Source organism: Phascolarctos cinereus, unplaced genomic scaffold (assembly GCF_003287225.1).
Source record: "Phascolarctos cinereus isolate Bilbo 61053 unplaced genomic scaffold, phaCin_HiC Scaffold_4;HRSCAF=312, whole genome shotgun sequence".
NCBI classification, from domain to species: domain Eukaryota; kingdom Metazoa; phylum Chordata; class Mammalia; order Diprotodontia; family Phascolarctidae; genus Phascolarctos; species Phascolarctos cinereus.
This window is the reverse complement of record NW_027555847.1, coordinates 307,882,409-307,909,283: the sequence shown is the minus strand read 5'-3', so window position 1 is coordinate 307,909,283 and position 26,875 is coordinate 307,882,409. Positions and strand designations below refer to the sequence as shown.

The following is a 26,875-nucleotide window of genomic DNA, read 5'->3' as shown; positions in this document are numbered from 1 at the left end:
CTTGTCCAGGGTCACATAGCTAGTAACTGTCTGAATCCAGATATGATGAAGAAGATGAGTCTTCCTGACTCCAGGCCAGATGCTCTTGTGGATATTATATTTCTTGCCTTCTCAAGAGGTGGGACACAGGCTGGTGGGGGAGAGAATTTGAAACTCAGAATTTTGAAAAAAGAATGTTAAATGTACTAGGAAAATAATGAAACAAAAATATATTTAAAAAAAGAGAAAATGTTTCCTCACTTGAGAGTGGAAAGAGGTAAAGGGAAAGACTGAACTACTGAGAAAATATTTTGTTTTCTATAAGAATGTTATCTATGCTATAATTAATATCAACTTAAGCAGCCTCATTTCTAATTACACTAAGACACACTAAGCATCTTTTTGGGGCTTTGTGTCTGATAAATATGATTTAAAATGAAAGCAAGAGAATAAAGTCCGGTGGTTCTAGGAAACTCACAGCAGAGATGTGTTTCTTTGCTGTTTTTGTTTTTAAATTTTGTAGAAAACTTGGGGGAAGTTCATTTGATTTGGTACATTTTAGTTTGGGTTGCAAACGTGGTAGCACTTTCAAAGATGACTTGAATGTCTTTCTTTTAAACTCGTCCCCAAAGAGTTTGAAACAGACTAGCTCAGCTTCCAGCAATTTAGAAGAATCAAAAAACAAATACTGCAGCAATACAACATCACTTTTAATATTCTTTTACCAGTTCATTGTCTCTTACAGAAAAATGAAAACATTTTTTGATAATACAGATTGGTTTTTGACCTCAGAAATCTTTACTGGAATGCACATTAAAATGCCTTTAAATGCAGGTTTTCATTTATTCGATATTTCCATGGTTTCTGGTTCTTCTTCTTGTTGTTGTTTTTTCCACTTCCTGTGTTGTACACCATTGCTACTCTGGCAGTAGTGAGCTATGATACAGTAAACTTCCCAACAGAAATGTGTCTTATCATCCACTTATTTATCTCTGTGTGTTACATGCTGAAATATGATAAGCAATTCCCTTTCTTCTCCCCTCCTGTAGTGGTCAACTACTCCATGAAACCACCATCTTCTCTGGAGCACTGAAATCAAGAAACTCAATATGGCTGCCAGCAACCAGATTGGAGTCTCCTTTGAGCCAGGGTCTAATTCCCAACAAAATATGCTACTACAATATCACATAAAATAAAACTCTAACAGGTACCTGCCCCTTTTCTATGAGAGAAATTTTAAATTACAAATTCCATATCTGACTAAAAGTTACTGTGGTAAAAGATGGCAGCAGTCATTAAAAGGTGGTATCCAGTGTTAATATGTATGACACACTTTGACTCCTATACCACCCTTTGATGTGATGGTCTATTTTTCCCCATAACATTATTTTGGTTGTTCAAGTGTAAAAAGGACAATGAAACCTGTACATCCACTTTGTTCCTGGTGGGGATGACACGAGTTCCATCAGGATACAATGATCGAAACAATGTTTCTTCAATCCCAGCCTCCCTCCCTAAATCTCAGAACCCTCGTCTAAGGAGCAATTTCAATTTTTGGCAACATTGTACCAAATTTCTGTTAAGAGTTTTACTATGTTAAGTTCCCCTTTCAGGTCTCTCTTCAGTGGGTCACTTCAGGGAAAGAAGTTGAAGAATGGGCATCTAATAGGAAAATTTGCAAGTGGAGAACTTTAGAAAGATCTCATTACTGAATTCAGAGTCCAGAGGGCATGAAAGTGGACGTGCTGCTCAGCAGTAATCATTCTAATGCTTTTGTTTTCGTTTTAAGCAAGAATGAAAAATGGCATGGACACTTGGTATATATTTTAAATAGCTAACAGTCTTTTCAGAGGTTTTGATCAGCACCAATTCCTGTACTAGTAAGTTTATTCAAAAGTTAAGAAAGGTTACTAAGCTTTAACATTATAAAGGTAGACTGGAGCTCTGCAGCAATAGCTGAAAACTACATGCCTGTTCCTCTAGAAATTTCTTTCATACTTTCATTCCTAATAAAGTGCTTGCAATATAGGTGATCGCTCTGTATTAAGGGCTCCTTCCAATGAGTTAACCCCCTTAATCAAAATGAGAGAGATGATTATTTCCCTAATTGCCTGAAGACTTTTCTCCTTTGTGAGACATTTAATAGGGCAGGATAAAGATCAGTAGGTCCTGCCTTTTTAAAAATAATCTATTTGTTTTATCCTAGAGCATTCAGGTCTCTCTAAGCTTAGGAGTGTGAGTCTAATTTCTAAGTTAGACAGTAGTATTTGGATTATAACTCACAATCTCTTTGGATGTATATGTCTTTTACATGTTGTATATCTAGACTATTTTTTAAAAATTGTGCATGCATACATTGCCCTCTTTCAATATTACAGCATCTGATGATTTCCAGATATCCTAGCTTTTGATGAAGAAAATGATATACTTTTATTTACAGTAGTCTCTCTAGATAATATATGAACTTTTTTATGACTTCCTGGACTCCAATGGTAGTTCTATACCTTCCAGACACAAAACTCTACATTCATAGAATAAATTTATTGGAATTATTACAGAGCTTTAAAATGCAACCACAATCAGTTCAGGAAATAGGTTTATTTACTCATGGCCATGGGAAAGAATCTACATGAGAACATTCATGAAAACATACCAGCTGTGGCATACTTGGATCACACTATTAAATAAATCCCATTTATCAGAACTAGTTATGGAAACAATGGGAAATTGAAATGTAACTTAAGTACAAATATTGGTCCCTGTGGGTTCTCAATGCTCTTCAAAAAATAAAATAAAGTAAAGTAAAAGGGAGAAGGGACAGAATTCTAGTTTCTGTTTTGATTGAAACTGTGAATATATAAACATCTTTTTCTCAACCCAGATCCTTTAAAGCCCTGAAGATTTCTTGAAACTGTGTGATTAACTTTAGCATTTCATTAAGCTTGATGTTGATTTACCAAGGGAAGTGACATAATTAACCATATTGTCAATTTGGAGAGTTTGTCATTGTAGTTTTCTCTTTTTTAAAAATATGGACAGCAAGTGAGGTTTGGTTACCTGTGCTAAAAGAAAGTCCCTTGGGAGCTTGGCAAGCTTAGTTCTTTATGAACTGCAAGTGTTAGCAGTTTTTTTTCCCCCTTCAAACTTTTAAATATTTTCCCCCATGAAATGTATATAAGGAAGACACATTAAATAGTTTAATAATTTCTTAAAGACTATAACATTTCATAGGTTAATATAAAATTGAGCTGCTAAATTTTACATTTTTTTTCTATCCAGCAGTTCATTTATGTAACTGCCCTGAGTAGATATGACAGTAAATGCTTCTTTGCAAACGGCCCTTGGAGTTTAAAGATAATCCAGTAAAGCTACTCAAAAGTTAATAGAACTCTTCTCAGGCATTCTTAATTGGAGTTCGAGGAAAAGAGAGCTCCTTTGTTACTCCATTCCATTCCTCAGCATATCTCCCACAATAGAAACAACTGTTTAAGGGAACTAGCTGTGCTCATTTTCTGTGCAATGTTCTCCATCAGAAAGGTGAGATTTAAAATAGTAAAACAAAACTTGTCTCTTAAGCTTCTAAATACTGGCTTTTAGAAAAGTGTCTATTTGTTCCCTTGTGAAATGGTTTTGTTTTGCAACCTCACAGAGGCCCAGGTTATGAAAAGATGACTGGGCCTCACATCTGCAGATCTGATTGGTTTCTTGTAGTGCATTTCAAAATTGTACAAAGGTGGAAAATTTGTGCTTGTGTAAGCTGCTGCTTTTGAGTAGGCTTACGATTCCTTAATTTAGTTAGTCCTAGCAATCCTCAAGCTATTGCATGCCCCATTCCTGAAAGCATATTTGGTTGGGATGATGTAGCTTAAACAGTTTGGCTCTAAAGCTTCTTTACATAGAGCTTCCATTAAAATTATATTAATTTATAATATATATTGAATGATAGTTTTACAAAAACAAATTAATGTATTGGATTTTTTTATGAAAATGACTTTTTACAGTAAGTAAAAAAGGGTTATCACAGTTTTGGTAAATTGCATGAGTTCATATTGAAAAGAAATCTTTCACATGTTCTGAATGACTTGAAAATGGTGATGCTTTAGGGTACTTTCAGTTGTACGCTCTGAAGCAGTAGACACCGTAGAGCTTGTGCTTTTTATCGGGGAAGCCCGCGAAGCGCACGGCTGCTTCGGTGGGGCTGCAGCGTCTCCTGGGCCGGGAGATGGGGTAACGGACGCTGCCGTCGGCCAGCCAGCCCGCATCGCATCGGTCATAGCCTAGGAGTTTCCAGGCAGCAAACATCTGGCCCACTTTAGCGATCTGAGCACCATCATTGAGACAAGCCTGCACAGCTTCATCGTAGGTCAGCTTGGTTGGGTGGATTAGGTAGTAAAAGCGACCTGTGGAAGGAAGAGGGAAAGCCGTGGGAGCTGGTCAGATACTGGACAGAGACTGAGAAGTTCTATCAGGTTATAAACAGGAGTCAGGCCTAGCAAGATATGGAAGTGTTCCTTAATGAAGAAGTGTTTCTTAATGAAGATGAAGGAGGCACGGTATTGGCCCTGGATGGCTCTGGAACACTGAATAGCTAACTAATTGTAATACCCCTAGGTTACTCTCCATTAATAAGTTTCTTTTTTCCTATCCTGCCAAATGTGTGTTCAGATGTGCCCTTTTAAGAGCAAATGGAAATGACAGATGAAGTTTCAGCTAGTTAATTAGGGACTAAAAGGACCATTATGGGCACTGGAGAGGTTGTGGTACATGCTAAGTATGAGATCTATTTAAATTTGAAGCTATAGCAAGACTGAACTTCAGCACAACTTTCCAGGAAGCAAAATTTGAATATGAAAAAGGATCAAACACATTCTTCCCATTAAAGTTCATTGAAAAAAAATCAAAAGCTCTCCAGGTCTTTTCATTACAGGTATCAAAAAGAGATTATTCTCTTCCTAAGAATACAGTGCAAAAATAAAGATTTAAAGAGACTACTTCAGAAAATACAAAAACACAGGAAGTTACTTGCAACCAATAACAAGTGCTCAGAATGTAAATGCCGATTCATTTTAGTCACAATAAAATGCTTGAATTTCATTTATTCCTCTCTTTCAATTCATTTGAAGCCTGTTAAGAAAACCCTGATACCTAATTACCACTTCTTTCTTCTTCTTCTTCTTTTCCAATAACAAGGATTCTATGAGCTACTTATTGGATAATATTACATTTCTAAGATTCTTTCCTTGAATAAAATATGGCATGAGCTTAAGCACAGGCAGAATAGTTTTAACAGATTTGGCTTGAGTCAGAAGACAAAAGGACTTATACTTAATGAATTTTATCCCAACATCTAAATAATTTAAGTGCGAGTTGAGTCAAATAGATGTTTCTGTTTTGAGACTGCTGTGGTATGATTCTGGGGATGTGAAGTGAGTAGACTGACTGGAATTTTAATTGATGCTTGTTGAATGAATAAATAATAATTAAAAGGGTGGTCTTTATCACTAGTACAGTGCTTTACACATCACAAGTGTTCAATAAATGTGTATTTATTGAAATTGTTGAATCACCTGCATCTTGTTATTTTTCTCCTTACTCCTTGCCTTTTCAATGGCCTAAATGAAAAATAACACAAATAATGGACGGGGACTGGGAGATATACAAACAACAAATTACATTTCTTTCTATGGCAGTATAAGTTTTACAAAACACTTTACTAATGGTGACTTCATGGGGAAGGTAAATATTATTAGTACACTGTTGTAGATGACAACTTGAGAAGTTAAATGATTTGCCTGTGGTCACTCAGCTAATGTGTTGGACTTCATACCCAAATAATATTACCTAGCGTGTTAACAATTCTGATTCAACCACCAGACTTTCAGAAAAATCCCAGCAGCTAGATGAGTTGCTATTGATTCTTCTACAAAGGTAGGCTTTCTGAGGTTGCAAGAACAGCAAGATATAAATAAAAGCAAACACATGAACAGGTGATAACCTTTACTAGGAAGAAAAAAAAAACACTTATCATGGGCAAGATAATTCAAAGCCTGGATTACTAAAGATGGAAAAAAAGTTTGTTTTTGATGATAAAGCTCACTTATTAATTCAAAGCTATATGATAATCATTGTCAGAAGTCCAGGTGAGCCTATAAGATTTGGACATCTTCCCTAGGCTGTACAAATTTTCTAGGGGAGGAGATTATTACTAGTGGGCTGTAGAATGAGGAATTCTCATGAATATTTTGATATTTTTTTCTTTTTCTTTTTGTTTTATGTGAGGCAATGGAAGTTAAGTGACTTGCCCAGGGTCACACAGCTAGGAAGCATCATGTGTCTGAGGACAGATTTGAGCTCAGGTCCTCCTGACTCCAAGGCCAGTGCTCTATCCACTGCATCACCTAAGTGTCCCAATATTTTGATATATTGAGGATCAAAATTGTTCCAGAATTACAGAAGTTCCCTAATGGAGATGGAACAAGGTAACATGACCTTATACCATGACACATCAGAAAAGATTAAGAAATGTATCCAATGGATAAATATAGTTCAATGGACATTTTTACATGATTTAAGTCCCACAGAAAACAGAAAGGGTAAACTTTGAAAAATGAACTTTTATTTAAATGTTCTCTTAATATCCAATGACAAAAGTGTGGTTTTAGGAAAAGGAATTGAAGGATATGTTTTAAAATCTTGTGTACTCATTGACAAATTGTATAAAACAAGAGATTTCAGCAAAAGGAAGAAATGCTGCGCTTTTTTCAATATGTAAATGGTTGTAAGGTTTATCGTATAGGTCAATACAGTTTAATATATTACTTTGTCCCAAGTTGTTCTTACATCATTCTAGTAAGTGGATGATTGGATATTCAAACCAGGTCCTCTGGACCATATTTCCTCTATATGTAAACATCACTATTTAAAATTATGGTTCCATAAAAGAAATGCATGGTCTAATATTTGCCATAAACCTTGGGATCAAAAACTGGATGTTGGTCAGTGGTAAGTTCTTAGTTTATTTTGAATTATTAAATTAAATGACCTCCATAGGATCTAGAACTGGATGAGCTTTTGAAATCACATAATCAAATTCCCCATCTCCATCTTACAGATTGGGTGCAAGATGCTCAGGAAAATGAGTACATAGCTCAGGCGGGATTTGAACCCAAATCTTCAGATTCTAAATCCAGTGCTTTTATATAGGGCTGTGTGTGTATGTGTGTGTGTGTGTGTGTGTGTGTGTAAGTGTGTATGTGTATATGTACATATGTATTCATGTATATATATATATACATATACATATATCCACGTATACATATACACATGAATGTATAATGTATACATGAATATATACACATGCATACATATGCACATATATATGCATGTATATACATACATACACACATATGTTTAAAGACAGGATTTGTGATTTCACTGATACAAGGAAAATCCCTCTACCAGTAGATTAGCACCTTCTCTGTAACTTAAGTGTTTTAGAGTCACCTGGGGCACTGAGAGGTTGAGTGATTTGCCATCTGTAGGACTTGAACTCAGAGCTTCCCGACTCTGAGATTGCCTCTTTATCTCCTACACCTTACTAGTGTTCGTCTACTGTCATAATAATTGCTAAAGTGTTAGTAGGCAGCTAGGTGGCCCAGTGAATAAGTATGGACCTGCAGTCAAGGAGACCGGAGTTCAAATCCAACCTTGGACATTTAACTAGTTTTGTAACTCTGAGCAAGTCACAACCTCTGAGCCTTAGTTTTCTCATCTGTAAAATGAGGGAGAATAGTACCTACCTCAGTGTTACGAGAATAAAATAAGATGTTTGTAAAATGCTTTGCAAAGCTTAAAGAACTATATAAGTATTATTAGTATTGACTCTTACCATTGAAGTTGGATGTAAAACAGAATACATCATATCTGCTTTTATCCTTATCCCAAAATCCGTAATTCCTGACACCAGGCACTGTGTTTCTTCCTCCACAGGGTTCTCTAGGTTTAGTGATAGGATACTGCACAGATCCATCACTGAGCCAGCCAGCATTACACCAGTCTAGCCCTGCCCTCCAAGCATCATAGAGTTGGTCGAAAGAGGCAATCACAGAGTCCTGGTCCAGGCAAGCCTGTTGAGCCTCATGGAAATTGAGATTGTAGCGTCCCAGTCTTGGAAAGTAAGGGAAGACCACACCTGTCAAAATGAGAAGGAAAAAAAAATGTTAATCTGTGTCACCTGAGAGGGCACGAAAACTACAGATTTAAAGTAGCTGAGCAAAAATCTTGGTCATTTGACAAGAACCTTCTCTTTGACAAGTGGCCCTTCAGCCCCAGTGCTAAATTAACTCTGAATTGGTTTTTTAGAGATCTTTAAGTGATTTGATCCCTAAGCCAATGGCTTTCTGCTTAACTCAAGAGCAAGACAATCTTGCTGAAAAAGACTCAGCTTTATGTCGTCCAACCCATCATTGTGCAGATGAGCCAATTGAGACCTTAAAGAGTTGTGAAGTTTGCCTATGGTTGCTCAGTCAACTACTCACAGAGCCAGGATTGAAACTCAAGGATTATTTCCCTTGGTATAGTTGAAACAGCAACAGATTTGTAGCTAGGTGTCCTGGGTTCAGATCATGCCTCTGTGTCTTACTATTCGTATGAGCTTGGGCACTACTATCCTTGTGACCTGAGTGATTCTCCAGGCCTCAGTTCCTTCTCCTATAAAAGGAAAGGTTTGGATTAGATGATCTCTACAGAACCTTCAAGCTAGATATTTTGGATCTGATCGTATGTAATTTAAAACTAAAAAAGAAAAGGACTCAGTTGCATATCACTGACTTCAAAATGCTCCTTATCTACACTTGTTGAGCTTATCCCATGCTAATTACTCACTAAGCCTGTGAAAGATCTCTCCTTGGCACTTTGCATCTGGTCAAAAGCCAATGCCCAGCATCATTCCTGAAAGAATAGGGGTGGGAGAGGGTGGGAGGATGCCTTTGCAGAGAAAGTACTCAATTTTATTTCATAATGCCCTTCTTGGTAATGCTTCTCAGAAAAGCTTCATTTTTCAGACTGCTTCATAAATCAAGGAGTTTGCTAAAGTATTCACATGGGAACACACACCTCTCTTTATATATTAATATTTATGAAAAGTTTCATTTTTCTTTTTTTTAAAGAATGACACTCATAGCGATTGCAGGCATAACTGCCCACAAGCTCTATGCACATCTATGCTTCTATCTTAAACCAGGGTAGGAAATGACTTCCTATATTAGGGACCTTATAGTGGTGAATCCTTCTATAACATGAACAAATATCTCTGATTTATCTTTTTTTAAAAATAAGTTGCATTTTTTATAGGATTTTGTTATAGTAAAGCACACACACACAAACACACAGATATTAAACATTATATGCATCCAACTTTGACCATTATATCTGATACATTCCTAGTGTAGCCTCTAGATTTTTGTTTATTTGTTTTTGTTTTCCCCCATCCGGTAGTAGCTGGGCCTTTCCTACTAAGGGCCACAATATTTTAATATTTCCATTCTCCTTGAAGGTTCTCATTTCCTGGTTATTCATATAACCACTACAGTGATCCAATTTCTTTTCTTTTTCAAAAAAAATTGCAGACAATTACCACAGCTTCCCAAAAGTCACCTTGTACATTCTGGGCTCTGAGCATCTGATGATCAACTGGTCTAATATGGGGACATGTTACTAAGTATTGCAGTGGGCACAGTTTCTCTTCCTTACTTACCAGAATATTATGACTCTTACTTGGCTATGACTTTGAACTGGAAGGAGTAATAGCTTTTAGAAGCCACTAAAATGTTTTCATTTCCTTTACTTAAATAATCAAGGTTGTTTTGAGGATATAATCTTTTTACTTGTGGCTCACTGATTTAATGAGTTGTGACATTATAACCATTTTGAGGTAGTGAAGTCCTGTCATCTTATTTCCAGGTCAAAGAAATACATTAAATGCAATGATTTTTTCTAAAAAACTACTAGAATGAATTACCTTACTTTAAACACAAGAGGCTCTTGACCAATATATAAGGATGGTGGCTAGAAATTTATATTATTAACATAAATTTCAATAACACAGAATTGTTGACTAAACGATTTTAACTAGAACCCAGGTTTATCAGTACAGAGGAATTGTGGGAAAATATCCTTGGATAACTCAAAACTACACACAAAAAAAATTTCCTTACTGTCTTTTCTATTATGGATGCCTGAAAAGTCACTATTCAATGATTTGGGTATAATTTTCACTTTAAGCTGTTGACAGCATAGATCATAGTTACATAATTAGATGGTTCCTCACAGGCCATCAAATCTAAGTCCCCAGTTTTTTACAGATGAGGAAAATGAGTCTGAGGAAAATTAAATGACTTGCCCAAGGTCACACAGGTAGTAAGTATTAGAAGTAGGATTTGATGCCAGATTCTGTGGTTCTGAGCCAGGATCTTTTCAATTTTTCTGTACCATATCCCATTTGCCTACTTGAAAATGAAGGGGGTAGAAAAGGGTTTGGGAAATCACAAGGTACAAGATGGACAATTAAAGCAAAAGGGTACAAAAGGCCTCCTGAAAATATTACTAAGTGTAGTTCTGCTTCCCTCCCCCCCCAATAAAAATAATTGAAAATGTTTTTGAATATATATGGTCTATTTTATTTTGTTGATATTATTTTGTTAGTATATCAACTATGCTATTTCATAAGAAAACCCATACTTTTAAAGACAAATGCAGACTTATCAAAGGTACAACTAGTACAAAAGCAAAATTATACATATATACACATATTTTAATGAGTGGACTCTGGAAGAATATGAAAGAAATCTTAACAGCATTGACCAGGGCCTCTTTTTGGAGGCTTGTAAAACACATCTGTCCCTCTAGGGCAATCTAGTTGGCAGCTTCATCCAGTTGGCCCAGATCCAAGATTTATTCCTGATCTTACCCTCTCTTCTTGGATATGCATTCTGAAAGCTGAATTTAAGCCAGGAGAAGAAGAAAGAGGATCTCCTGGTTCTCACTGACCCCTGGTGGAATAGGGTAGAGGGAGAGATGGAAGATTGTTCAGTCTAATATTGACTCCACTCCAGCATTCATGTATCCAAAATGCCAGTTCTTTAGTTGGTCTTTCCCCCTATCCCTTAGCAGTGTTACTGTCCTGACACTATCCCTCAATCTTCTCCTAACAACTTTTGGAACTTTATCTGAAGATTCTGAAGCAAAGAAAAGAAAAATGCTTAGTTTATAGAGAGATTCTTTGATCTCAAGTACTATAAAGGAACATCTCAGAAAAGCTTGGAGAGTTATTTGGCCCAGCTCCCACTTTCCATCAGACACAGGAATGATGACATGACAGAATGGATGTGACATTATTTCAAAGAAAAGCTTTCATAATGGCTGGAAAACACATTCTGGTTTAGATTCTCTAAGAAAAAATTCTTGGTCACTTTCTGCTGATGTGGATCATGGAAACTCAAACACCTACATTATATCTTTGCTTATGTCGTTCTCTGTGCCTGGCCCCCCTTCCATGTCATCATCAGCTTCTTATATCTTATCCATCCTGTAATGGGTAAATTAATGGTGTAAGGACCCAGTTTCAACGTTCTCTTTGCCAAGCAGTCTTCTTTGATTGCCCAAGCCAGAAAGGTACTCTCCTTCCTATGAGTTCTCCTAGCACTGTTATTATACCTTTCCTATTTATGCAGCATGCACCAGGTACACCCAAACACGTTAATGTCAGAAAAAAAATCTTGTATTTTTGTGCCTCATTTTTAAAATTTGTATTTTTAAAATTTGCTTATTTTTTAAAAATGGAGCTTAGTTTTTATTTCTTTGATGAATAAAAATGTTGTAGTACTTAATATTCTCCTTAAAAATAAAAAAAATTCCTTAGTTACATACCCATATACATTTTGTATCTGTCTTTTCTCCCCTTTTGTTGTTGCTCATTTGTAGCCTATTCTTTGTGACCCTGTGTACCTTATTATCCATGGGATTTTCTTGGTAAAGATACTAGAATGGTTTGCCATTTCCTTCTTTAATGGATTAAGATAAATAGGTTAAGTGACTTGCCCAGGGTCACATAGCTAGTAAATGTCCAAAGATGGATTTCAACTCAGATCTTCCTGGCTACAAACCCAGAGCTCTATGCACTGAACCACCTAGCTGCTTCCTTTAACTCCCTTACTAGATTATGAATGCCTTAAGGCAGGGACTCTTTCTTGTTTTTCTCTTTTTCCCCCAGTGCCCTGTACCATACTGCCTACAAAGCAGACAACTAATTGTTGAATGCATGAAGGGAAAAATGAAGAGATTTGGATTTGATTAGCCCTTATCCAAATGATACTGAAATATGACTATTATGATGTCAAATTTGATTTACTCCATTTCCTCTTCAGTTTTAAAAAACACCATGTCATGTGAGAAATTTGTGAAAGATACAAAGGAAAAATAAATTATGGATACACACACACACACACACACACACACACACTAAACATAGGACATTTTAATAATCTGTTCATTGTGATTAGTTAGTATGGAGGGCAGTTTTAATTCCTATGATGAAAGGAAGCAATTTCAGCAGAGCATGGGCCAACTTCTTTGTCTTAAGCCACCAAATTCACTGGCCGACCCACATTTGGTGCACACATTGTAGGGATCAGCTGTTCCTTACTGACAGGGGCATTCCTAGAATTACATACTTTTGACTCTCAGCCAGTTCACTTTCTCTGATGTCAGCATCTACTACTATCTAGGCAGAAGCCTTCCTGAGGAAATTCTTGTAATTACCTGTAGCTAAATTAGGACATGGATAGTTTCTTTCTAGTGACAATGGGGGGGGTGGAGAAGAGAAAAGAAGGGAACAGAAAAGACAAATTTTTAGGCATGGGAAAGAAGGGTGTATGCCTTTTTCCCAAACAGCATCTGACTCATTTTTTCACTCTACTTAGAGGTCAAAAAATAATCAAAAGCATTTCACTAAACATTTTAAATTGGTTGAGGAATTGATGTGGAGGGCTTTTGTGCTTTAATGTATACACAGATTTTGGTGGATCTTAATGACCCGAGAAAGGTAGTATTTCTAGAAGGAAAGAGGTTATAATCTTCTTGAGGACAGGAACCATATACTACGTACCAATTTTTACCCCTAAACACTTAGTGTAGTACTAAATACATAGTAACTTCTCAATAAATATGTTGAAATATTGTTGCAACTGGGAGAAGTGAGAGAAAGCATAGAGTATAAACACTTTGGGGAAAGCCACAAATGTGGAAATCTACCTCCCAAGGAGAATGAGGAACCCGAGAGACAGAGTTTCTGGGTAATCAATAATCAATTTATCAATTAGGCTAGCTAATAATCACTGAATTGGTGGTCAGTGGTTTCTCTCGGTAACCAAAGACAACTAATAGAAACACTGAATGCCTTAAATATTTTTTTTAAAGGGAATGCCCCTGACAGGAGACATCAACCCTGTTTGGACATTTAAATGAGGAGGTGAGCTTAAAGTCTTCAGCTCCTCTTGCTGAGAGCATGGCTTGATCATAGGTTTGAACTGCCTCCAGCAATCTAGATAGGGCAATCCATCTCCACACAGAACACTATGCTTGGTTTTCTCCTTCATGAGCTGGGTCACTCTAAACACCAATGGAGGGGTGCAAGGACAGGGGCTTATCCTCTCAGGGCAAGAATTTACCTAGATTAGATTCTGTTTATGCTTCAAACAGAAGTAAGGTCTCCTAGTTGGGTGGGGTCTTCTCAAGATTGAGGAGCAAGTACCCCAAGGATTAGAGCAGGAGTGAGGAACCTTCGGCCTTGAGGCCACATACGGCCCTCTAGGTCCTCAAGTGTAGCCCTTTGACTGAATCCAAACTTCACAGACCAAATTCCCTTAATAAAAAGATTTGTTTGAAAAGAGGTTCAATATGAATGTATATGTACAGCCTTATATCAAATTACACGCCCTTTTGGGGTGGGGAGAGGGGAGAGATGGGGAGAAAATTTAGAACTCAAAATCTTATGGAAGTGAATGTTGAAAACTAAAAATAAATTAATTTAAAAAATAAAAGGATTTGTTCTGTGAAGTTTGGTTTCAGTCAAAGAGCCTCAGTTAAGGACCTAGAGAACCACATTGGCCTCAAGGCTGCAGGTTCTCCACCCATGGATTAGGGCAGTCTCTTCTATTAGCCATGCCCTTCACAGATAGGCTAACTGGACTACAGGGGCTGGTTCCTGAATGAGGAAATAAAAAGCCTGGATCCTAATTAATAATGGGCTATTAATATAATAGAAAAAATAATCTCCATCACCCCCATATGCCTTTCCAAAATCATTCATTTCTATACATTCTAGTTACATTATTTCTATTGACACTGATGCTGACTCTCCCTATCCTATCTATTCTCACCTGTTTCTATTGCTTTCCAAATCTCTCAGACATACCTTATCTTTTCTATTCAGCTGAAAGATCTGGAAAGAGATTAAGATAGCTGAGAGATAGCTCTATGCAATAGCAAAGGAATGCCCTAGGAAATAGTAAGCTGGCAGGGTGGTCATCTCCTAAGGGTAGTTCCCATATAATCTGGTGAAACAATTCAGCCCATTCTGGATTTGGGATGTTTCCATTCTGTCATTGCACTGATGGGACTTCTGGGTAATGCTGATATCTGGCATTTAATTAAGACAGGCAGAATGATACAGTGACATATCATATTTTCACTTGTCCCAGAGCCAGAGTGTGTCTCACCTGAATGAGAGCTAATGACTGTCATATCATGACATGCTTAATGAAGGGGCTAGATGCTAGGGTGAAGACTGGTCAGAAACAACTGAATGTTTACTTTTCTGTCCTTGGCTTTTAGAAAAAGTGGGTTTGTTTGTTTGTTTGTTTTTATTTAACCTCTCTTTAAATCAGTTTCCTTCTTTGTAAAACTGTGATATCTGTAGAATGAAATGATGTATACTCTTTGGGTAGCTTAAATCACTACATAAATATTAGAATTAGCAAGATAGAGTCAAATGCTTTGATGCATCCCTTCATAGAGATTTCTTCTCTGTGTGACAATCCCAGGATGTTAATGGAAATCTCTAGTGACTTCCTAATGTTAATGGGATCCAGTACTCTTTAATTTTCATTCAAGCTTCCAGAAAATTAAACTTAACTGTTATGAGGCAGCTAAGTAGCACGGTATTAGGAAGACAGGAGTTCAAATTTGACCTCAGATACTTAACTAGCTATGTGACCCTAGGCAAGTCACTTAACTTTGCTTTCCTCAATTTCCTCATCTATGAAGTCAGCTGGAGAAGGAAAAAGCAAACCACTCCAATATCCTCCCAAGAAAACCCCAAACAGGGTCATGGAGAGTCAGGGCATTACTGAAATAACTGAACAACAAAACTAATACACTGGATGATAGAGTAAAGATCCCAAAATATTCTGACAGGTCTGGAAATTGGGATGAAACTAAGCACAGCATCTAAAAGAGATAAATGTAGTTTTGGACTTGGTTTGAAGAAACTGACTTCATCAATTCAATATAGGTGAAGCACAGGTAGATAGAAGTTCATCTGAAAAAAGTGATCTAGGTGGGGACAACGGTAGGATTTGTTGTTGGCAAGTTATTTTTCAGTTGTATATGACTCTGTGACCTTGTTTGGGGTTTTATTGCAGAGATACTGGGGTGGTTTGCCATTTGCTCCAGCTCATTTTGCAGATAAGGAAACTGAGGCAAAGAGGTGAAATGACTTGCTTAGGGTCACATAGCTAGTAAGTGTCTGAGAACAGATTTGAACTCATAAAGTTGAATTCTCCTGACTTCAGTCCTGGCACTCTATCCATTGTGCCACCTGGTTGCCTCTAGTTCCTATGGGATGTAGCAACCTAAATAGTTAATGCAATCTTAGGCAGCCTTAAGAGGAGTAAAGGTCCTAGGAATGGGGGGACATAATAGTCCCATTATACTTCCTTCATCAAATGAAATCTGTAGTGTTGTGTACTCACTTAATGTTTGACCATATTCTTACATCATCTTCTGGTCTATATCTCTCTATTCCAGAAAATTAGCATGAGATAGTGCTGTGCTAAAATTTAGGTAAACTAACTCTAGCATTCTTTGGAGAAGATCCAGAGGATCTGTAATAATAAAGAACCTTAGATCCTTGTGATCAGAGAGCTAATTAAGGAATCTGGGGATGTTTGATCTGGAGAAGGGAAGATTGGGGGGCAAGGAAAGGCTGTCATGTGAGAATTGGGCTTGTTTTGTGTGGCACCAGAGGGCAGAATCAGGAGCAAAAATAGAAGTTGCAAAGAGTCCACTCTAGGCTTGATTTCTAGGGGGAAAAATATTCCTAACATTTTGTACTATCCAGATGTGAAAGGGGTTACCAGAATTTCCCCTTCCCTGCTGGTTTTCTTCTTTCTTTTTTCCTTCCTTCCTTCCTTCCTTCCTTCCTTCCTTCCTTCCTTCCTTCCTTCCTTCCTTCCTTCCTTCCTTCCTTCCTTCCTTCCTTCCTTCTTCTTTATATTTCGGTTTCCTCTTTAATGGTAATTTCTTTTTTTAAAAAATTATTTATTTTATTCTGAACTTAAGAAATAAAACAAGCATTTCCATAACATTGAAGAATAGAAAAAAAAAGATGATTGTACATGAAACTACAAAGCTACTATATACAACTTGTTATGAACTAGGTTGTAATGGGGATTTTTGGGGATAGGTGGGTAGGAAGGTTGTATTTTATAACAGCTAAGTTCCCTTCTAATTTTAAAATTCTATGATTTGATTGTAGATGGTATATGTAACTAAAAGAAACTCCCGTGTGTACCATGGAACACAATAAATTAGACAAAAATCTTTTGTGCCATAATAGTGGACAAATCATATTTTTGTTTTGTTTGTTTTTGTCCAAAAGTCATGTGTGCAAAGAGCCTGTCTCCAAATGCACATCAGAAAGTTTATGGGTCAAAGAATAATAATTATTATTATTTGTCATTCATTGCTAAAATGAACAAAAATGTTTTAAAGAGGGGGTATTCATAGTTAAGAAATTCTTGACCAGTTTTTAAGTTACCTCTTTCTACAAAAGGTCAAAATAAATCCAGAGGCTACTTAATTGTCAAATTAGTTTCACAACCATTTCATAGAATAAAATTAACACGCATTCATGTTAGCAGATGTTTGCTAAAAAAAGTCATTATTCTGAGGCTCAGAGTTAATTTTAGGATCTTGTCTAAAGAGTATCCGATCTGAATTTCTCAATAACCATGAAATGGGATTTAAATTTTAAAATAACATGAAGCTGATTCTGAATATTGCTAATTCAATTCCATTGCACGTTTCTCCTGGTTACAAATAGCCTCCATTATGTGCACATCAATTGTGTGCACATTTCAAACTTGAAAAAAAATGGAATTATAGGCTGACTGAAAAATAAGAACCCATGCTAAGCAAGGACTTCAGGTTAGATGTTATCACTATGGCAACCATTAGTCATTATTATGTTGGGGAAAAAGAAAACTAGTGGCTTATTAGCATTCCTGTTTTTAACAGGCTAGCAGGCTACGTACCTTGCAGATCCAAGGCTACAATTGCTGTATCATCTTCTAATCCTTCAATCACCTCGCATTTGTATCTCCCATAATCCTCCAGGGTGATGTCCGTGATCACTAGGGAGGCATCGTTGTCACTGCCTCTATTCAAAAACACTCTCCCCTGGTAGCTGCCATACGTTTTCTTGTGGTATCCCATGGAAACAAAAACATCTATTTCCTTGAGGTAATCTGAAGTGAGCTTGGTCCACTTGACTCGGATTTTGTGGGTTCCTGAGCCAATAGTTGATGGGTCACGGTAAAATTTACATGGCAGTGTGACGTTGCCACCCCGGTGTGAGAAGACTTTTGCCTGCTCTGCTTCCACCAGTAGACGGGGGCCATTTTCTGCTGTTATTCAAAAGAAAAACAGAAGTGCCTCATTAATCCATTGTTACAGTTTCATAAAATGGAATTTGGCATGCCAAATACTAAACAGAAGACAGATTTGGATGATCAGCTTCTAAATTGTAAGCTACGGTCACTCATTCAATTCAAGTCAATTAAACAATTGCACACCGTCCATTGAGGGAGATACAAAGTTTGGATAACACACAGTCCTTTCCTTCACGGAGCTTACAGACTTTGGTTCATTAATGTATAGCTCAGAGGGATCTTAGAGGTCACCTAGTCCAACCCCCTCAATTTAAAGATGAGGAAACAGAATCCCAGGGAAAAAAATGAGTGCTCAAGGTTGAATAGGCAGTAAAGAGAAGAGTCCAAATTAGAATTCAGGTCCTTCAACTCTATGTCCAAGGCTCTGCGCCATGTTGCTTCTCATTTTTTTGCACATTGTTCTCATCCTGGTCCACTTCCCTTTCTGGGCCAATTCCCTCCCCTGATATTTGACTCTGTTTACATCCTCCCTCAGCAATAAATGCTTGGCAGGCATGTCAGACCTAAGAAAATTAAAAGGCAGGTTGAAGACATGAACCTGTGGTTCACTTTTTCTTCCTCCTTTGCCCCCTTTAAGAGGGAGAGGAAGTAGAATGAGGAGGGGATTGCACACTTACTTATGAATATTCTGTATTTGTGTTACATGCATGTAATTAGATTTTTAGCTCCTTGTAGGCAGGGACTGTATTTTTTCAACTTATATTCCTTGTACCTAGCACACAGGCTCACCTTATACTTTCTATAGCATAAAGAAGGCAAATAAAAGGATATATTTATTGAGACTCCTTTTACTCATGGAAGACTACATACATGCATGTAGCTAATATTTACTTCATATGTTTACTTTAAGTAATCTTGGACATTAAGAATAAATAATACTTAGGATTCTAAAATCATGGAGCTTGAAAGTCATATAGGTTCAACTCTTTACCATTTGTTTTCTTAAATTTTCAATATTAAAAATGTAAAGGATATCGCAAAGAAGTAGAGTCAACAGGTGGGTTAGGGCTAAGTAGCTGTTAAAAGTAAGCAAGAAAAATAAGCTGATCCTTTTCATCAAAACAGGATCTTTAGTATAATTTTGTGAGGTATCTAGCAAAAGTGTGAAATGCAAATACTTGTTTTCATAATGGTGTGCTGGACTAAGAACTCAAAGCATTAACCATCACATCACAGTCACTTACAGTCTGTTATAAACTTTCAGAACTTTGTGAGACATACCACGGGATATTAGCCACATGCATCACTTTGCACAGGAATGCAAAGTGTCAGTACCAGAGAGCTATTTAAAAGGAATGATTTTGGCACAAATATTTTAAAAATACAAAATGGGTTTCTCAAATTTTGAGGCCAAAGTCTATGCAAAACTAAATTCATGTCTGGGTTTCTGTATTCCTTGATCCATTCTTTCATTCCCTCTAATCCTTAATCTTCGGAGTGTTGCCAGTTTCTAGAGTCATCTAATCTCTATCATCTCTTGTTTTTGTTCCCCTTATTTTCATTCATGCATCCTTGGTTCAAGGTCTTAACTGCCTTCAAAAGAGACTCACAACTCTGCAGTCTGCAACATCAGCAGGTCTGCAGTTTTCTGGAAAGGCAGCAACTGCTGTCTTCAGATCCTGGCCTGCCCTGGAGTTTCCCCTGGTGAGCAGCACTACAGAATGTGCTTTGTGCTCTGACCTTGAGAAGGCCCCTTGAGGATGCACAAGGTATGTAGATGAAAAAACTGTATAGGAACTCCTGTACGCATTCTTCCTTTGTTCAGGCAAAGCTTTCCAAAGCCCACAAGGCTCACTTTCAGCCAAGTCTGCCATCGTCCTTGCTGTCTTAGGTCATTAGAACTCTTGAGGAACGCTGAGCACTTAAGATACCAGAGACACTACAAAGTGGCAGTCATTCTCCTTCAGAGAGTTCTTGAAGTGAGACTATTTAATTGTACACCTCTGACTTACCAAAAAAAAATACATTTATATATACCAGGTGTAATATATTCCTATACCAGGCAGATCAAACATAAAACAAAAGAAAACAAACCCCAATGCTACATCTCACATATTAGCAGCCATTTGTCCTCAGTGCATGGGAATGCATCTTCAGATGAAGGGATCAAAGCCTTAGAGATGGAAAGGACCTTTGAGGTCGTCTAGTCTAGTGCTCTCCTTTTGCAAGTTAGGAAACTGAAGCCCAATCCAGCTAAGTGGCTTTTGGCCAAGGTCACATGAGTAGCAAATGGCAGAGCCAGAACTTCAACACAGGTTTTCTAACTCCAGATTCAACATTCTTTTATTCAGTACATGACTGAAATCATATGACCATAAATCTAGCTAATCTTCATATTCTAAATGGACTCAACTTTCTCTTTGGACTTCTCTTTTTTGTTCATTCTTTCTATTTCTTCTTCACCTATCTCTTTGTTATATTTCTGCTCTCTCTAATAGTGACAAGAAGGAGAGGTAGTGGTAGGTACTATGAATTATGTATTCTTTGCCCTGACAACACTTTTACCTGAGGCAAAAACAGGTGGGAATAGTGACTATGCAGAGAACAATCTTGGTACAGATGTGTGGGGTTGATTTCCCACCATTGGGGAATGAGGAACAAGGTGGGCCCTAGCAAAGCAATGTTATGGTAATGGTGCTCTGGGAAGGGTAGTCCTCTCCTGGGGTTCACTTTCTTCTCCAATTCCTATGGGGGTGAGGGGCAAATTGCCATGTCTCCTGGCAGGATCGCATATGGCTGTCCTGAGGGCAGCTGCAGAATGCCTAGGTTGGTAGTGTACCACGAGGTAAAGAATGGGAATACCAGCTGGTGTGGAGAAGAAACAAACCATGGTGAGGAAAAGGTATGCCCTATGGGACAAAATCCTATTCACTTCATGATGGTCACCACTTTGGAAACATTTCTGTTCTCAGAAGGAGAACAGAACTTCCTACTTGTGTGAGGAACTGAATATAAACATGGGACCAAGTCATAGAGTGGCCAATTCTATAATTTCCTTTTTAGTCATCTAATTTAGAACCAAATTCAGTGCCCATCTATATGAATGTACCTTCTCAAGAGCCTGATAGCATCTATCTACTCCACATGTTTCGTTTCATCTCTGAATATCTTAGTTTGCATTATTTTAACTAGAAGCCATCTCAATACTTCTTGAAAACAGGCAGGCAATAAATCTTCAGTAAAACTAAACTGGTTATTTAGTTATCTGACTGAGCTTTATAGAGGATTCTTCATTCATTCAAACATGTATTGATTACTTAGTATGTGAAGAGACTCTAGGTGCAAAGGTGCCACAATCATAGGGGAGATAAAACATACACACCAATAACTATGGTACCAGGTAGGTCATGGGAAGAGTCAAGGAGGCGCAAACAGGTTGCCATGAGACAAACCTATGTGTGACATAGGTTTGAATCCTGCTTCTGGCACTTGCTTATTGGTTGTATGACCATTGGTTAGACAGTTCTACTCTCTGAGCTCCTATTTCCTGATCCATAAAAAAGGTGATAATAGCAACTGCAGCAACTACCTATGGATGAGACACAGTATGTAAACTTTTTTTTTGTAAGTCTTGGCATGGTAGGAATTACAAAATGGTCAGCTGAGTTAGGGCCTTGGTGAATAGGTAGTGTTTGAACAAGGAGGGATGGATGGATGGGCAGGATATACTGTCTTTTCCTGCACAAAAAAAGCCATAAGACTACATATGCACCCTTGAGAAAGTAATTAGAATCCCTTCAAAGGAGATGTTTTCTCAGCAAATATTCCCTAAGTAGTAGCTTGTCTACAAAAAACCTTAGCAGCTATTTGGTTTTCTTTGTGAGGTTCAGGGGGTCAATTGCACAAGCCCACTCACTTCCTAATCTTCACGGACTTTTTCTTGGTAGCTTAGTCTGACTTGGAGCAGGGACTTTGTACCTATTCCAGCCTTCCTAACGGAGCCCCCCACCCTAACCCCAATCTGTGCTCCCTGTGGGGATAATAAACACACATCAAGTGAAAAAAAGAACAGTCAGAGCCTGGAAAAATCAGTGTAGGAGTTGAGTAATAAAAGCATGTCCTGGTCCAGCTAAAAGGTATTGATGTTTTATTTATAAAGAATAATAAATAACTTTAAACAAACATGGCACATTATTGCAAGGGACTGAAACATCTAATTTTTTCTGTGGCAAAATCAAAGAGGATTTATCATTGTTTATAGTATTCTAGAAATGACCAAATCTCCTTTTGGAGGTCCTACCGCTTTGAACACCTCCTGTTCTGAGAAAGGAAAAACATATCACATGACAGTCTTTTGCTTCTACATTTGTAGTGAGAAAGTAGATGTTCTCATGAAGGCATGAAGGTAAAGCATTGAATCAAGTTATCTCTATAGTTGGAGGTCTTGGGTTTTAGTATTGATGTTGGATAGTTCCAAAGGGCACCCTGTTTCCCAGATAATTATAATGAATGATGTGGATACAACTTCAAAGAGTTTCAAAATAGATTCCTCAAAATGTGAAGAGCAGGCAGCCTGGGCAAAATTAGCTGGGCCCCACAACCTGCCTACTGCAGTACTTGAAATTCTTCTCGAGACTTCGTTCTTTTGTATTAAGTCACAATGCATGTCTAGAAGTTGTAGTATTTGTTGAAATAAAAATACACCCAGGAGGAATACTGCCTTAACCTACTATCAGTCATAAAGATAACCAGATGAATTTGATTTAAATGTTCAAATAAAATGATTGTTATCAATAGGATGGTTATAAAACCTTTGAAGTGTGAAAAAACAAAATCAACCTTTATGCTAGAGAAGAGAATGATTAAATTTCCCTTTAAAAATTATAAAATGTAAAACTAACTGTGATACAGGTGAATGCTTTCCCAAGTTACCTTCCAGTACCAAATAATGCATACAGGCACTTGAATAATATCTTATCATAATTGTGATCAGAAAGGCCACTGAGATTCCAAATTACCTGGAAAACTGCATAGCACATTAAAAACGTCTGGAGGGAAAATAACGGAAGACACCATAATGATTTCTGAGGACAAAGACTGCTATTACTATTGGAGGTGGTTGATGACTGAGACTTGAAAGATGGGATATCCTACAGAGTCCATGGTTTTCTCCAGGGGGAGCAAGCTGGGCATGGTGAGAACACTGATGTAAACCCACTGAACCACTCTGGTTCTCATTATCATTTTAAAAAACTGCTGTGAAATATGGAGAACACAAAGGAATTAGCTTCAGTAAATAGTGAAAGCAACACAGGGGGGAATAACTAGGAGCCGAATAACTGATTTTTCTATGGGATAGCTGATTTAGATGTGAGGCGTTTAGACATAGGGAAGGAGCACTGAGGTGCATCTATCCTGCCCCTTTTGTGACTTTTCAATCAGAACTTATTACCTCAAGCAAATGAAGAAAAGTCTTGGGCCATCATCACTAACCTGAGCAAGTCATGCTGTTTTAATAAAAGACACAAAAAAGTTGTTAGGAGAAGGAACAGCTGCATGCCAGTCGGAATTTGAATCTTAAAAAGGATCCAGGGATTGTTCTAAATAGCTGTCATTGGTGTTGACTGCTTTCTTCTCTGATACACAGCCCAGCTGTGAAGTGTCAAGAAGGTAAGACACTAGATGAATTGTAGGGTCCCTGGTCTTTGTAAAACTCTCATGATTATCTTCTCTTGACCTCTCTCCCCAGTTAGTTTCCCTTCTGCCCTAACATGCTCCAAGCTTCTGGCCTATCAGCAGATAGCTACCAAATCGATATTGTTGACTATGTATCTTGGTTTATGTTGACCTTAGTACCTTTACCAGTCTGGGAGTTTTTTGCAATATGACTTTTGAAGCTGACTTCCCTCTTTTAAAGGAACCCCAGATGGGTCTGGCAGGTGGTGCAGTGAGTAGAGTGCTGGGCTTCGTGAGCTGAAACCTGGCCTCACTTACTAGCTGTGTGACTCTGGGCAAGTCACTTAACCCTATTTGCCTCAGTTTCCTCATTTGTAAAATGAGCTGGAGAAGGAACTAGCAAATCACTCCAGTATCTTTGTTAAGAAAACTCCAAATGGGGTCACAAAGAGAGGGTATGACTGAACAACAACAATAAATGGAAACAATTTTCAAATGCTGCCTGTTTCTTAGATGAAACTTTATGCACGCTGCCTTGTACTAGAGCAGTACATGGGCCTATGTTATAAGTCTTCCCACAAGCCCAAGTGTTACACATCTTTGAATGTCCCAGCTATTACTGACTAGCACACTGCTTTCTTATACTTAGGTGCTCAATAAATATTTAATGACTTGAGTGGAGGCTAAGAAGATTCTAAGTAGTTATCAAGCGAAATCTCTACTTTTATGTTAAATTTTTTTTTGTTTTACAAGAATTCCTCTATTGTACCAGAGCAATTGGCATTTGGAAATTCTTCCTGTGAGGTAAGGATATGCTTATTTCTAAATCTAAGGGGATGTAATGGCATATTCTGGGTGTCATTGGAAAACATACTTAAAGATCAGACCTACCGTATTACTGATGAGCATATCAACTCCAAGTCAACTTAAAAAAAAAAAAGGTTACAGCTTTGAAAGCTTACACTACTGATGGTACAATTACTTATCTGTTATCCATTTGTGTGAAAATGAACAATTCATGTGAAGGTTTTCCTCTGATCTGGAAAGAAAGCCCCTACTTTTAGAGGCAGTCACCATGCATGGCTCAGTCTTTTTGCCTCACTGACTGAAATACCTTGTCTCCAAAGGGGTAACTTGGCCCTATTGATCCAGTATAGCCTTTGTACTATTGCTGTTTCCCATAGGCCATGTAAGTGGGCTTGTAGCAAGCTGGCCTTCAGGGTAGCATATCTCTTGCCTGCCCTTGTTCACTATTTCTCAGCTTCAGTTTTCCATCAAGAAGCAAACTGCTGCATTCACCTTCCACATGGGTAGAATTAATTACATCTGAGCTGGTGGGTTAGGGTAATAGTTACTGTTTAAAGTATGACTTATGTATGACTATAGGTGAGGCTGATCAAGAAAGTTGACAGGATGTTTTAGCACATTCAAGTTTCATATTTTAAAAGTGTTGGATTCAATTATTTATTTGGATCTTCAGCTTGATGTCCCAGACATTTCAAACTCAACATGTAGAAAACTGAACTCATTATCTGTTCCCTCCTTAACCCACTCCCAAATTTCCTATTTCTGTCAAAGGCACAACCATTCTTCCAGGCTTATAACCTTGATGTTATGCACTTCAACTAGGTGCACAGTACATAGAGTGCTGGACTTGGAGTCAGCCACCATCTGAATTCAAATCTATCCTCAGATATTTACTAGTTTTATGAATCTGGGCAAGTCACTTAAGTTCTCTATCTCAGTTTCCTTATATATTAATATCCTCATCTATGAAACAGAACTTCTACCTCTCAGGATTGTTGTGAGGATAAAATGAGGTAATATTTGTAAAGCTCTTTGCATATCCTAAAGCAATATATAATTGCTACCTATTATTGTTGTTGTAAGGGCAGCTAGGTGGCCCAGTGGATAGAGCACCTGGAGTCAGGAAGACTCGTCTTCCTGAGTGCAAATTTGGCCTCAGACGCTTACTAGCTGTGTGATCTTGGGCAAGTCACTTAACTCTGTTTGCCTCATGAGCTGGAGAAGGAAATAGCAAATCACTCCAGTATCTTATTAAGAAAACCCCAAAAGGTATCACGAAGAGTTGGACACAACTGACATTACTCAACAATTGTTATCCTCAATTTCTCATTCTCCCTCACTTAACATATTCGAGCAGTTGCCAAATCTTGCCATTTTCCAAGTTTCACATCTGTCGTTTCTCTCTCCTTATATAGATCAATAGTCCAATCAATCAATTCAATCAATCAATCAATCAACAAACATTTACCAAGCACATTTAGTGTCATTTCTATTCTGAAATACTTGGTCTTTATTCGGTTTTCTTTTTGAAATCATGCAGAAAATTTGGTGAAAGTGGTATTTCTGTGCTGCTTTTAAAAAATCTTTGGGGTTTCCCTGGCAGAGATGAGTACATGACTACAGTTTTCTTCAGGGCAGGTAGCTATCAGTTTTGATAGCTGAGTTTGCTAGCAATTAATTTATCATTCTGTGGCTACTTTTTTTTTTCACCCTGTGTATTCTTTTAGAAGAAGAATCAGTTCTTTGATGATTTGAGCTCAGGCCTTTGATGACACTCCTAGCCCACTGGGAACATTTTCCAGACAACCAGAAAGAGAGACTAATACAAGCTTCCTGGTTCCTTGTCACATCCTGTGGTTCAGCTGGGTAAATTAGATTGCATTAAATGATGTGTTGCATGTACCTTTGAAGTGGTGATAGGAACAGATTTCTTTGGCTACACCACTTTATAGTGCTCTTAGACCCTTTGTGAACAATGGCTAGTCAAACCAGTCAGCATTTCCAGAGGCTAGAGCTTAATATAAAATCATCTAATCAATATGCCAGGCTTATAAGAAAATATAGTAAGCGGCCTGATAATTGTCAAGAGTGTACAAAAAGGATCTCCTTGCAGTCAAATGAATTACACAACTGTCTATTTCACTAATGGGGCGTGTTAGATTCTTAGTATCAACATTTCCCCCCCAGAATTTATGTAGTGATATAAGTGTATTTCAAAGAAGGCAGAGGAGCCTAAACATTAACCTGAGTTGTGCTTCATCATTAAGCTGTAATTAATGATACATGACTTAATTTTTGAAAACATTCCTTAGTGGAGTTATGAGTAATCTTGAGTCTGAAGAGAGTACACCCCTTTATGCGCAAAGGGATAAGTGAGGCATTTAGTTGATAATTATCAGGGAACAGATAGATGGCTCAATGGATAGAACACCCTGGCCTTGGAGTCAGGAGGACCTGAGTTCAAA

The 26,875-nt window shown here is 37.7% G+C and overlaps 1 protein-coding gene across 3 annotated transcripts in view; it reads right to left on the bottom strand.

Moving 5' to 3' along the window:
* Window positions 1–668: 668 nt before the first annotated feature.
* The window catches only part of HAPLN1 (hyaluronan and proteoglycan link protein 1), a 95,326-nt gene continuing 69,119 nt past the window's right edge, over window positions 669–26,875 (bottom strand). For all 3 annotated transcript variants that reach the window (XM_021007980.2, XM_021007973.2, XM_021007966.2), the window contains 3 exons: window positions 17,571–17,942; window positions 7,868–8,170; window positions 669–4,379 (listed from right to left, as the gene is read on the bottom strand). In XM_021007980.2, the coding sequence (XP_020863639.1) occupies window positions 4,090–4,379; window positions 7,868–8,170; window positions 17,571–17,942 (965 nt within the window). In that variant the 3' untranslated portion in view covers window positions 669–4,089. The remainder of the gene's footprint in view (window positions 4,380–7,867; window positions 8,171–17,570; window positions 17,943–26,875) is intronic.